Raw genomic sequence first — 14,082 nt, 5'->3', positions numbered from 1 at the left:
CATCAAAATTCCAGGGATAAGGGCACCTACCAGCCTGGCAGAGGGACTTGAAAAAGATATCGGCAACATCTACTCCAAGGCCTGTGACATAGAGAAGAGGTAACAAACAACCCAGAGACCAGCCTGCCATAGTAATGGGCTCCCCCTGCCAGCATTTTGAAGAGGGTCCACATAAGCAAAAGAATTCTCTGCAGGTTACATCATTGCACAGATTTAATTGTTACCAAATTAGTAACAAGATAGCTAGAGTAGAAACATGTTGATGAGGACAAACTCAAGGCCCAAACTTTATACAGTGTTAGGGAGAGAGATTTCTTGCCTGTCAGGTGACTCAAACTTTCCTTCTCAAAGTTTCCCACATTGGCATTTCTGCCTCCATTGGGATGCTTGGTTTTCCTGTGGCTTTAATCACAGGGTGTGGCAAAACCAAGGCACTGCAGGGGAGCTCCTGCATTGCAGACACACACACATCACTGCTCCTACTGTGTGGTAACAACCCAGTTTTCCCTTGAAAATCAGGATTATTCACCCCCTTCAGGACGGTCTATTGATTCCCTGGGAGGAGGAGCCCAAAGCAGCCAGGTGGCAGTCTCAACATCCAGTTTGGGGAAACCAATGTTATGTCTCTTGGTGGAGCATTCTTCTCTTGGGAGCTAAGACTTGAGAACAGAACCTATAGTTGTGAGGGCAGGAAGCAAATATTTTGCTAGGGTATCACTAGGATAATTATGTGAAGAAAAATGACCATTTCCACCCTTGATTTTCTGATCCATGAATCCAGTCACTGATTTAGAACACACACTACACCCTGGGGGACACCCTAGGCTCATCCAGCTGGGGCTGGAACTAAACCTTCACAAGGCATTCTACCGCAATGCCTTGCTTCATTTGCTGTAAATTGAGTTCCTCCATCAGAAGCAGTGTTTTTACCATAAACAAAGACAAAGGTATCTTGTAAGTCTATGAATGTCAGCTTGGTGGAAGAATTAAGGGTACGAAAGGCAAATCCAGATCCAGAATATGCTTCTATTCCACTGTGAACAAAGTACTTCCCCTTTGATGATGGCAGTGGTCCAATGTAATCAATCTACCGCTATTGTCTGGCTGATATTCTTGGGGAATGGTGCCATATCAGTGTTGGTCTCTGCCGTTTACAGGTTGCTGACACACCAGGTCAGCAGTGGCTATAACCAGGTCATTTTAATGAGGAGTACTCTATGTTGGTGGGCCCATTAATAACTTCTGTTTCCGGTGCATAACTTTGTGAGCCTAGTGGTCAGGGACAGTGGTGGCTGAACGAAGATCAATGTACACAGGCTGTGTCATTAAGATCCTCTTCTAGACAAAAGAAAGCCAGAATAGCCATACTTATATCAGACAATCTAGACTTTAAAATAAAGACTGTAATAAGAGATGAAGAAGGGCATTGTATGATAACTAAGGGGTCTATCCACCCATAAGACCTAACAATTGTAAACATTTATGTGCCAAATGTGAAAGCACTCAAATATATAAATCAATTAATTACAAACAAAAAGAAACTCATTGATAATAATACCATAACAGTAGGAGACTTCAACACCCCACTTACAGCAATAGACAGATCATCTAAACAGAAAATCAACAAGGAAACAACGGCTTTGAATGACACACTGGACCAGATGGACTTAACAGATACATTCAGAACATTTCATCCTAAAGCAGCAAAACATACATTCTTCTCCAGTGCACATGGAACGTTGTCCAGATTAGATCACATACTCGGACACAAATCAGCTGTCATCAAGTACAAAAAGATAGAGATCATACCATGCATATTTTCAGACCATAATGTTATGACACTCAAAATTAACCACAAGAAAAAATTTGGAAAGATAACAAATAGTTGGAGACTAAAGAACATCCTACTAAAGAATGAATGGGCTAACCAAGAAGTTAAAGAGGAAATTAAAAAGTACATGGAAGCCAACAAAAATGATAACACCATAGCCCAAAACCTTTGGGATGCAGCAAAAGCAGTCATAAGAGCGAAGTATGTAGCAATCCAGGCCTACCTAAAGAAGGAAGAAAGGTCTCAGATACACAACCTAACCTTACACCTTAAAGAACTGGAAAAAGAAGAGCAAATAAAACCCAAAACCAGCTGAAGTCAGGAAATAATAGAGATTAGAGCAGAAATCAATGCTATTGAAACAAAAAAAAAAAAAAAAAAAAAAAAAATCACCCAAAAAACAGATCAATGAAACCAGGAGCTGGTTCTTTGAAAGAATTAACAATTGATAAACCACTAGCCAGTATGATCAAAAAGAAAAAGGAGAGGACCCGAATAAATAAAAATCAAGAATGAAAGAGGAGAGATCACAACCACAACAGCAGAAATACAAACAATAATAAGAGAATATTATGAGAAATTATACGCTAATAAAATGGGCAATCTGGAAGAAATGGACAAATTCATAGAAACATATAAACTACCAAAACTGAAACAGGAAGAAATAGAAAATTTGAACAGACCCATAACTAGTAAAGAAATGGAATTAGTAATCAAAAATCTGCCAAAAAATGAGTCTAGGGCCAGATGGCTTTCCAGGAGAATTCTAGCAAACATTTAAGGAAGAGTTAACACCTATTCTCTTGAAGTTGTTCCAAAAAATAGAAACAGAAGGAAAACTTCCAAACTCTTTCTATGAAGCCAACATTACCTTGATTCCAAAACAAGATGAAGACCCCACTAAAAAGGAGAACTATAGACCAATTTTCCTGATGAATATGGATGCAAAAATCCTCAACAAAATATTAGACAACTGGATCCAACAATACATTAAAAAATTATTCAAAAATTATCCCACAAGCAAGTGGGATTTACACCTGGATGCAGAGCTGGTTCAGAATCCACAAAACAATCGATGTGATTCATCACGTCAATAAAAGAAAGGACAAGAACCACATGACCCTCTCAACAGATGCACAGAAAGCATTTGACAAAACATAGCATCCTTTCTTGATAAAAACCCTCAAGAAAGAAGGGATAGAAGGATCATACCTCAAGATCATAAAAGCCATATATCAAAGACCCACTGGTAATATCATCCTCAATGGAGAAAAACTGAGAGCTTTCCGCCTAAGGTCAGGAACAAGATAGGGATGTCCACTCTCGCCACTGTTATTCAACATAGTATTGGAAGTCTTGGCCTCTGCAATCAGACAACACAAAGAAATAAAAGGCACCCAAATTACTCTTCACAGATGACATGATCTCTATATGGGCAACCTAGAAGATTTCACCAAAAAAACTGCCAGAACTGATCCATGAATTCAGCAAAGTTGCAGGATACAAAATCAATACACAGAAATCAGTTGCATTCCTATATGCCAATAATGAAGCAACAAAAAGTGAAATCAAGGAATTGATCCCATTTTCAATTGCACCAAAAACCATAAAATACCTAGGAATAAATCTAACCAAAGAGGTGAAAAATCTAAAATTGAAAACTATAGAAATCTTATGAAAGAAATTGAAGAAGACACAAAAAAATGGAAAAATATTCTCTGCTCCTGGATAGGAAGAACAAGTCTTGTTACAATGTCAATACTACCCAAAGCAGTCTACATATTCAATGCAATACCTATCAAAATAACACCAGCATTCTTCCAGAGCTAGAACAAACAATCCTAAAATTTGTATGGAACCAGAAAAGACTGCTAATAGCCAAAGCAATCTTGATAAAGAAAACCAAAGCTGGAGTCATCACAATTCCAGACTTCAAACTGTATTACAAAGCTGCAATCATCAAGACAGTATGGTACTGGCACAAAAACAGACACTCAGATCAATGGAACAGAATAGAGAACCCAGAAATGGACCCACAAACGTATGGCCAACTAATCTTTGACAAAGCAGGAAAGAATATTCAATGGAATAAACACAGTCTCTTCAGCAAGTGGTGCTGGGAAAATTGGACAGCGACATGCAGAAGAATGAACCTGGACCACTTTCTTACACCATACACAAAAATAAACTCAAAATGGATGAAAGATCTAAATGTAAGACAGGAAGCCATCAAAATCCTAGAGGAAAAAACAGGCAAAAACCTCTTTGACCTTGGCCACAGCAACTTCTTACTCAACATGTCTCCAGAGGCAAGGGAAACAAAAGCAAAAATGAACTACTGGGACCTCATCAAAATAAAAAGCTTCTACACAGGGAAGGAAACAATCAGCAAAACTAAAAGGCAACCGACAGAATGGGAGAAGATATTTGCAAATGACATATTAGATAAAGGGTTAGTATCCCAAATCTATAGAGAATTTATCAATCTCAATACCCAAAAAACAAATAATCCAGGGAAGAAATGGGCAAAAGGCATGAATAGACACTTCTCCAAAGAAGACATCTGCATGGCCAACCAAGCCATGAAAAAATGCTCCACATCACTCATCATCAGGGAAATACAAATTAAAGCCACAATGAGATACCACCTCATACCTGTCAGAACGGCCAACATTAACAACTCAGGCAACCACAGATGTTGGCAAGGATGCAGAGAAAGAGGATCTCTTTTGCACTGCTGGTGGGAATGCAAGCTGGTGCAGCCACTCCAGAAAACAGTATGGAGGTTCCTCAAAACATTAAAAGTAGATTCACCCTATGACCCAGCAACTGCACTAGTAGGTATTCATCCAAGGGATACAGGTGTGCTGTTTTGAAGGGGCACATGCACCCCAATGTTTATAGCAGCCCTATCGACAACAGCCAAAGTATGGAAAGAGCCCAAATGTTCATCGACGAATGAATGGATAAAGAAGGTGTGGAATATGTATACAATGGAGTATTACTCAGCAATGAAAAAGAATGAAATCTTGCCATTTGCAACTACATGGATGGAACTAGAGGGTATTATGCTAAGTGAAATTAGTAAGTGAGAGAAAGACAAATATCTTATGACTTCACTCATTTGAGGACTTGAAGAGACAAAACAGATGAACATAAGGGAAGGGAAAGAAAAATAATATAAAAACAGGGAAGGGGACAAAACATGAGAGACTCTTAAATACGGAGAAAAAGAGAGGGTTCCTGGAGGGATTGTGGGAGGCGGGATGGGCTTGGGTAAGGGGCATTAAGGAATCTACTCCTGAAATCATTGTTGCACTATATGCTAACTAACTTGGATGTAAATTTAAAAAATAAATTAAAAAAAAAAAGATCCTCTTCTGGCTAAAAACAAAAGAAAAACCCCCCAAAACAAACAAAAAAAACAAACAAAATACCCCAGATCCTCTTCTGCTGAGATTGCTTTCTGGTGAGTTTTGTATGGGACACACGTGTCTTCATACTCATTGCCCATTCTGAGAGGCCTGTGTTCCTACTCTTTCTCCGGCTTCCTGTGTTACCAGTTTTCTAAACCTGTTCCTTCCAGTCCTTGACCATCTCACTATACCATTAGCCACTGTCTATGAATCAGGGTAAGTGTGTGCCTGAGGCCATCTCTGTTTCCAGGCAAAATCAACAAGCAGTTTGAAGTTCTGTTCAAAGTTCTATTCACTGGATATAGTTGGCCTGTAGTGCTACAACATCCAATTTGGGACAGGACTAGCATGTCACGAGAAACCATCAGTAAAGCATGCCAGGAGTTTTTTCCTTCCTTATTAACTGACCACAGGGGACTCCTCATGAGGCCATAGGTGGAGGCTGTGAAAAGGGGGGCAATGTGGTAGGAATGTGGGCCACACGCATCTGTGACACTTGCTCATGAAATTTCCTTGTGCCCTCAATACATGCTTGGGCCAGGTTTTGTCTACACCACTTCTGTTCTATACGGTGCATGCCAACTTGATTGATTTTAGTGGGTCAGACAATACGAAGTCCATAAGAGATTTTTCAGATCACACGGTCACTTGGTCATCTGTGGTCAAGTTTTCAGACTCTGCTAATGCTGAGGAGCAAGCCAATGACTGTTTCTCTAAAGGGGAATTCTAGTCTGCAAAGGAAGGCATAGATTTGTCACAAAATGTTGAGTCTATGGTTATAAGTCACTCCTGTAGGCCTGGTAAGGGAGCCTTACATCTCCAGATCTACAACAAACAATTCAAACACCAGTGGATCATATGAGTCCAACGGTAGAATAGCTTTCAGAGACTTTTCTTATTCTCGGCTCTACTCGAAACTGCCTGCTTTTTGGGTTACTCAGTAAACGGATTGGTGTAGCGTGTCAAAATTAGGGGTGTGTGTGTGTGTGTGTGTGTGTGTGTGTGTGTGTATTTAGTGGTAGGAGGGTGATGCACCAACTTGTTCTTCACCTTGGAAGATGAATACAGGTGATAATTTAAATAACTCTTTTGCCACTGCATGCCATGAACTACCAGGGTCCTCCTTGCTCCCGGAAATAAGGTTTTTAATGCCTTTAAATCTAATGCCATTAGAGAATTAGATCCAGGCCGCTAAGAACCAACACAGAGAAACCCTCCTTAAAGTTTCTCGGTCTACTTCTAGTACCAAATTAAAAAAATTTTTTTTTCAACGTTTTTTTTATTTATTTTTGGGACAGAAAGAGACAGAGCATGAACGGGGGAGGGGCAGAGAGAGAGAGGGAGACACAGAATCGGAAACAGGCTCCAGGCTCCGAGCCATCAGCCCAGAGCCTGATGCGGGGCTCGAACTCACGGACCGCGAGATCCTGACCTGGCTGAAGTCGGACGCTTAACCGACTGCGCCACCCAGGCGCCCCTAGTACCAAATTTTGTATCAGTCAGGGTTCAATCAATCTGAGAAACAAAATGAGTAGAGCAATTATGGGAGCTGATTAAACAATTCAGTTGAAGGTGTTGCTTCTGTGTCTGATGCCGGGGCCTTGTATTAGCCAGGGTTCGTCAGAGAAACGGAGCCAACAGAATATATATATATTCTAGTAGTATGTTCAATGTATTCTATTCAGAGAATAATATGTTCTCTAAATAGCAGTAGGCCATAGGATATATACAATAAATAACAGAATAGTCTATTAGTATGTTAGTATATATTCTATTTAGAATAGTATATTCTATTAGTTTATTAATAGATCTATTTTATTAATATGTTATATACCCTACATTATATTGGCTTACTGTATTTATTATCAAGAACTGGCTTTCTTGACTGTGGAGGCTGAGAAGTCCCTCAGTCTACCATCTATAAGCTGGAGACCCAGGAGAGCTGGTGTAGTTCTGGTCTGAATCCCAAGACCCGAGAGCACCTGTACTGTCATCCCATTCTACAGACTGAGAAGACTGATGTTCCAGCCTAAGGAGGCAGGCAGAGAGACTGAGTTTCCCTTTCCTTCAACTTTTCTGTGTTAGGCCCTTACTGGATTGGCTGACACCTGAGGACCTCTGCTCTACCAGGTCTGTTCATTCAAATGCTAATTTCCTCTGGAACCACCCTTCCAGACACACCCACAAGTGATGTTTAACCAGCTCCCTGAGCATCCTCTGACCCTGGTCGTGCTGACACATCAAATTAGCCTTCAGGAGCCTAGAGTCTATAGATAAGGCACCTGAGAAGAAAAGATGGATGTCAAGAGGAAAAGAAAGGGCAAATGAGATCGTTGGAGGAAGGGCTGGAACCCAGGAGGACGGACTGAACTCTTGTCAGTCTCCCTTCCTCCAAGCCAGGCTGGAGCTCCGAGAAGGAGCAGGAGACGCTGTGGGCCCCCTGCATCGGCAGCCCTCACTGCAGGCCGGGGACAGGAGTGAGAGGGCCAGAGACCCCACAGTGCCTGGGGCCGTACGCCCGCCTGGAAGCACACAGGGGACTCGACTGCTGCTTCGCTTCCACCTTTTACCCCTCATGCAATGGTCTCTGCCGGGGAACAGAAAACCCTGAAGCTCTGCATGCAAATGCCCTTTCAGCTTAGTCCATATAAGATACACCCACTCTGCATTTTGTGTCAAGACACAACTCTGCGCCAGGCCCTGTCGTAGGGGGAGAAAGATGTGTAAGGTGGGCGCCGCCCTCATGGACTTAACAGCTTGAGCTGTGGGAAGATGGTAAGAAGAAGAGAAGTACTTATAAATAGAAAGGCGATGACCCCTTGCTCTGGCCATTCCCAGAGGGAAGTCCCCGGACTCGTGCTGAAGGAGGCGGTTCAGACAAGGCAACTCTTCAGCTGTCTGCTATCTGATCTTATTCACATCCGTGCCACATTTCACTTACAATTTAAGGTTTTATTCACCAGAATGATTGTTTGCTCAGCACTTTATAGTTTGCCTGTGTCTTTAATCATCGTGAGGCTGTTTGCGGTATCTTCTTGTTACCGGTACAGAGACCCGTAACTGCCTTCCCCTTATTCTGGTTCTAAGATGCTTTTTTAGAATTATGCCTAAAGAGGCTCTAAGCCAGGGCCTGCCTGGCCAGAGGGCCCATTACCCAACCCTCACCTACTTCTAGCCACAGGAACTCTCTTAGGGAAATGCACCGAGCGACATTAACAAATCAACAGCGCCGTGGCAATCTTGCATTCATGGTAGGACTTCTTCCGATTGAATTCCCCGTTTCTCAGCTTTCCTCACCTCTAAAAAGTAGCAATTATCCTGCATGATCACTAGTGTTCCTCCCCATCTTAACATCCCCTGAGTCTACAGTTCTTCTGGGGCAAGGGCTGGACGTAAATCCAACCGAAGAGGAATTGCTAGCCTTTCACAGGACTTACTTGAAATTTCATAACGCGTTGTTGTGCTGGTTGTACAGAGGGTTGGGTGTCTGCAAAAATGGAGAGATGGCGGTCTATCTGGACACACACAGGGCTGAGATGAAATAGGTGATCTTATAATGTGGATGATCATGATTAAGTTAATTACTCTTACCTTATCATTCTTCTCCCCAACACACACACCCTCTACGCACACATTGCAGATGTGATAAAGCTTCCAGCTGAGACACTATTAGCCACATCTACAAAGAGCCTATGGCTGAATTGTTTTTTTCTCCCAACTCTGGTAAAATGGGATTAGTTCAAAGAAAACTAAACAAATGATTTAATTAATGTAACGACTTAAAAAAAGAAGCCTAATTGCTGCGAACTACCTGGGGCAGAGGATGAATGCTATGAAACAAACCTGTGACACGGTTGATGATCTCAGTTTTAGGCTCTTGAAAAATAAATCTATTTATGGCCATTTGTCATCATGACGTTTTAGGTAAAAATGTACTGCTTCGATGACAAGTTGTAGCTGAATTTCACATATGGTACATATTTTTAAAGTATTACCCACTTTGAGTTAAAAATTCATTAAAACATGCCCACGTTGGAATTTACATTTTCACTGGCGATTGGAATTGTTCTCTGGGGAGACATAAATTTGTTTTGATTGCTTTAATTTGGCCTCGTATAGCCAGCTTTTGAAGAAGTTGTATTTACAACAATTTATCTGAAATTCCTACTTAAATGGCAAATCCATGAGTTGTGTTTTTTTTTTTTTTTTTTTTTTTAGCCACAACTGTTTTACTTCACTTCTTTGCAATTTTTGGAGGACTGTGAAATAAAATTAACCAGACAGGAACTTCCCCTACAAAGGTGATTTTATTTCAGGTATTGGGAGATGACAATTTAATATCTGCCATCAAGCATTTGAACAAGAAGTCCCAAGTGGGTACTATTGTAGATGCATTTATGAGGTGGACACACTTTTAGGGTACTACAGTCTGGAAATATGGCAAAGTGAAGTGCACAAATATAATAAAATGCAAAACATAAGGTCACTCTGCCTGGAATGTTCCTCCCCGCTTCTCTCATGCTCACTGTATTCCTTTTCTGTACGTATTGTACTCTTTCTATCTTATTTTTCTAAGCTTAAGGATTATAGGATCACTGTCTGTACATTTCTGTTTCTGCACCACCTATTAAATGCATTCGGTAAGGTATTATTGAATGAAATTTATCATAAGTTAATCCAAATTAAATGTGGCATAAAAATGTGATTTAGACGCCTTCAAGAGAGGAAGGTTTATCCCCATAGTTGGGCAAATAAGTAAAGGCTCTGGGCATTTCTATCAAAAATGGGTTTGGAAAAATGGGTACCATTTTAAAAATGAGAGAGAGGAGCCATTCAAGGCAGAAAGAAGAGTAAGAAACAAAGACAAAATGAGCCACCAAAGTAAAGAACATCCTTGCAGAGTATCTTCTAAAATTTGACTAGAGTTCCTTGTTTTTAGACTTTAAAATGTGTTGCGTTATGAACATAGAAAATATTTAGGGTTTAGTTTTTAGACCTTAAGTTCTTTATGAAACCTACAAGTATTCCTCCCTTTTCCTTTGGATTGAGGTGAGTGTTGTAGAATGCCAATATTTGTGGAGCGCTTATCACGTGACAAATTCTGCTTGGTACTTGACATAGACTGTCTCAATTCACGCTCATCATCCCCTTATGAAGAAGGTACTATCATTATCCCCAACTTAGAGAAGAGGAAGTCGACATCCGGTGAGATGATGATACTTGCCTCAGGGAGACAGCTAGCAAGGGGTGAAGTCAATATTCTAACCCAGACAGTTGACGAAAGAACCCTTTTCCTCTTAACTGTTACACTATGGCCAAGGATTTATTGCTCCCCAAGAACAGGAGTCAGAGGCAGCCTTTGAGGGTGGCTGGAGAGTTAGAGGGACAGAAAGCTCAGAACTTAGAGAAGTCACACGTCACTTGGGAAAATGTGGGACATGAGGTTTCTCAGGTCATGTAGACTATTCCAGAACAAAATATGTAACACGAGTATACTGAACTCGAGTTTTTTGTTTTCTTTTGTTTTGTTTTTAATTACAAGAGAAACCAAATGGTTTGAAGAACATCAGTTTCTGACATGGAATATGCCTCGTTTTAGGGACGTGGGAATTTGTGAACAGCAGAACTGATTTGACCAGGGCAATGGTGGGCTTACTTCCGGGTGAAGATGGCCTCCGTTTCATTTATCATGCGGCAGCAGCCGTGATGCCCGGTTAGCTGAGTTGTAAGAAGAGCTCTTTGAGCACAAAGAACTGTGAAAGAAAACCCCTGCAATCCGCACAAGATCGGTAACAACCTGTATTTTCTAAACCTTTCTCTTTTAGGAAATCTATTCGTGGTGAGCCTGGCAGTTGCAGACCTGGTGGTAGCCGTGTATCCATACCCCTTGGTGCTGATATCTATATTTAACAACGGGTGGAATCTGGGCCATCTGCACTGCCAAATTAGCGGGTTCCTGATGGGCTTGAGTGTCATTGGCTCAATATTCAATATCACTGGAATTGCCATCAACCGCTATTGCTACATCTGCCACAGCCTCAAGTACGACAAGCTGTACAGTAACAGGAATTCCCTCTGCTGCGTGTTCCTGATATGGATGCTGACCCTCGTGGCGATCGTGCCCAACTTGCGTACCGGCACCCTGCAGTACGACCCGAGGATCTACTCCTGCACGTTTACGCAGTCTGTCAGCTCAGCATACACAATCGCGGTAGTGGTCTTTCATTTCCTCGTTCCTATGACCATAGTCATCTTCTGCTACCTGAGAATATGGATCCTGGTTCTTCGGGTCAGGCGGAGGGTGAAACCTGACAGTAAACCCAAGATGAAACCACAGGACTTCAGGAACTTTGTCACCATGTTTGTGGTTTTTGTACTTTTTGCCATTTGCTGGGCTCCTCTCAACTTTATTGGTCTTGCCGTGGCTTCCGACCCCGCCGGCATGGTACCCAGGATCCCAGAGTGGCTATTTGTGGCGAGTTACTATATGGCATATTTCAACAGCTGCCTCAATGCAATTATATATGGGCTCCTGAACCAAAATTTCAGAAAGGAATACAGAAGAATTATAGTCTCACTGTGTACAGCCAGAATGTTCTCTGTGTGTCGTTCTAATGACACAGATAGGGTTAAATGCAAACCCTCTCCGTTAGTGACCAACAAGAACCTAGTAAAAGTGGAGTCTGTTTAAAACACAAAGCATTGCTGACAAGGTATACACACTTCTCAAGGTCTTACTCATTTTCGTGGTTGCCTCCCTCTTGACAGATGCCTAGAAGCACAGGGTAGTCGAGAAAACTTGCACTCTTAGGAGGTTGTCTCTCGTTTATGAGCTCTGTGGGTTCAGCCTTTTGAATCAGTCTCTAATTCTGCTTAAGAAGAGAAATACAGAACGTAAGAGTTATATGTTAATCGGAGAATATGGTTCAGGGACAGAGGCGTGGGCGGGCAATGATTTTAAATAAAAACGCTAAATGTATTCACGTGGAGAAACAGTGTGCAAAGTTTTATTGCAAATGAGTGTCATAAAGCATTTGCTTTTTTCCTCCACTTTTTGAAGCTTTCTTGGAGGAAAACAAATGATGTGTCGTAGTCATAAACAAGCAAATGGAACAACAAGAGAGAAGTGGGATGATTGATTCATTACACAGCGACAGGCTGAAAATAAATCAGAGAATGACAACACATCAGCAACAAACCACAGCAAAGTTTTCACTTGGCACTGGTAGCATTGGGTGACTATAGTCATGATTCTAAATGCGGTCTCTTTCTCTCGAGTGTTGCATGTTCAACTAGATAAAGCATGGACTATATGACAGAGCTCTTTTTCAGATCTCAATAACCACAGTATCTGAAAGCAATAGCGAAATACAAAATTCTATTGGATTTTATTAGACATTGGCTTCTTATTTTGTCACTGAAGATTATTATTCATGTCACTGACAAATTGTTTTGAATTGATCGCTGGTAATTTATGAAGTTGTTTAATGAGTTTAGTTAAAATGTACCAAGAATCAAAGAGCTATAGATCCTTAGGTATAGTGCTGACTGTGCTCTAGATTGATAATCTCTTTCGGCAAGTAAATATCTGAACCAGATTGCTTTCCTTGTATAAATATTTCAAAACAATATTCTTTAATAATTCATTTCAGTATTTGATTGCTCTAATAATCCTGAAAGTCTAGGAGAAGAAAAAACGCACAGGTAAACTATGGTTTCATGAACTATGGCTCTCATTCACTCCAAAAAGCTATTTAGGACCACCTTGAGGTTTGTTACTGGAGTGCTTTGCAGGAAATTAGAGACATGTTTTCTAGCGTTATAAAGTTCTGCAACAAAACTGTCACACGGGAGGAGTTGGTGATTTGCAACTATATACATAAGACACAAAGTGATCTCATATATCTGCTAATCTCTGTCTAGATAATCAGAATCTCCTTGGAAAGTTCTATCAATGGTTTTAAAAGGTTCTTCTGTTAACTGTTTTTATCAAGGATATTTGAGAAACATTAAGTCATGCTTTGTGGTGGGGTTATGGAGTCAAATGTAGGTGTATATGTGTGTGTGTGTAAGTTATGTCTAGAACTTTACCCATCGAGTCATTTATGTGTAAATGTTCTAGTCAGAACCAACACTAAATAGTAGAGATGAGTTTTAAATCCATGTTCCAATTTTCATATAATTGAACCTTAAAAATATTAACCATGGCAGCTAAACTCTTCTTTAAGTGTATGACACTTTTATCTTGATGCTGGGGATGAATTACTACGTTGCTAACTGTATGTTCCTTTGCTCTTTATAGAATTCTGTTTCTTAACTTATACAATAGCAAAAATGCTGACTAGAAACTGTGCCCTTTAAAAATTGTCTGCCAAGTAGAGTATCTCACCAGAAAATGAGGTGTGTAACTTTAAAGTCTTGAAATGTTTTTTCTTCACTGCATAGGAACAGTAGCTCGTTCAAACACTGACAATAAGAAAGCAACTCATCAAGATCAGAGGCAAAGTCTCAGATTTCCTCTAATGGCATCTCCTTGTAGAAGTCCTTTAAACATTCAAAATATTATCAGTGGCTTCCTCACTGTAAAATTAATAAGTAGGAAGTCCTTAACTAAATATATTAATATTTGTGTATAGCTTGTGTATAGGCTGGAGGCTTTGTGAGGCTGAAAACAGTACATATGTCGTAACAGGGTGGGGGGGGATGTCTTTTTCTCAAAAACAGTCAGTGGATTCTGAGACTCTAGATACGTAAAATCTACACAAGACCATTTGATTTGGAATAAGGAGAGCAAAACATCTATCATTGTCTTCTGAAATCAACTGCCAGAATCGT

The 14,082-nt window shown here is 40.6% G+C and overlaps 1 protein-coding gene across 1 annotated transcript in view; it reads left to right on the top strand.

The window, feature by feature from the left end:
* MTNR1A (melatonin receptor 1A) overlaps positions 1-11,938 on the top strand; it is a 39,466-nt gene extending 27,528 nt beyond the window's left edge. The window contains exon 2 of the mRNA XM_042933832.1: positions 11,073-11,938. Within this exon, the coding sequence (XP_042789766.1) occupies positions 11,073-11,938 (866 nt within the window). The remainder of the gene's footprint in view (positions 1-11,072) is intronic.
* The last annotated feature ends 2,144 nt before the right edge of the window (positions 11,939-14,082 follow it).

This window comes from Panthera leo, chromosome B1 (genome assembly GCF_018350215.1).
Source record: "Panthera leo isolate Ple1 chromosome B1, P.leo_Ple1_pat1.1, whole genome shotgun sequence".
Taxonomy (NCBI): Eukaryota; Metazoa; Chordata; class Mammalia; order Carnivora; family Felidae; genus Panthera; species Panthera leo.
Note: the sequence above shows the minus strand (reverse complement) of the source record. Positions and strands in the feature narration are given on the sequence as shown.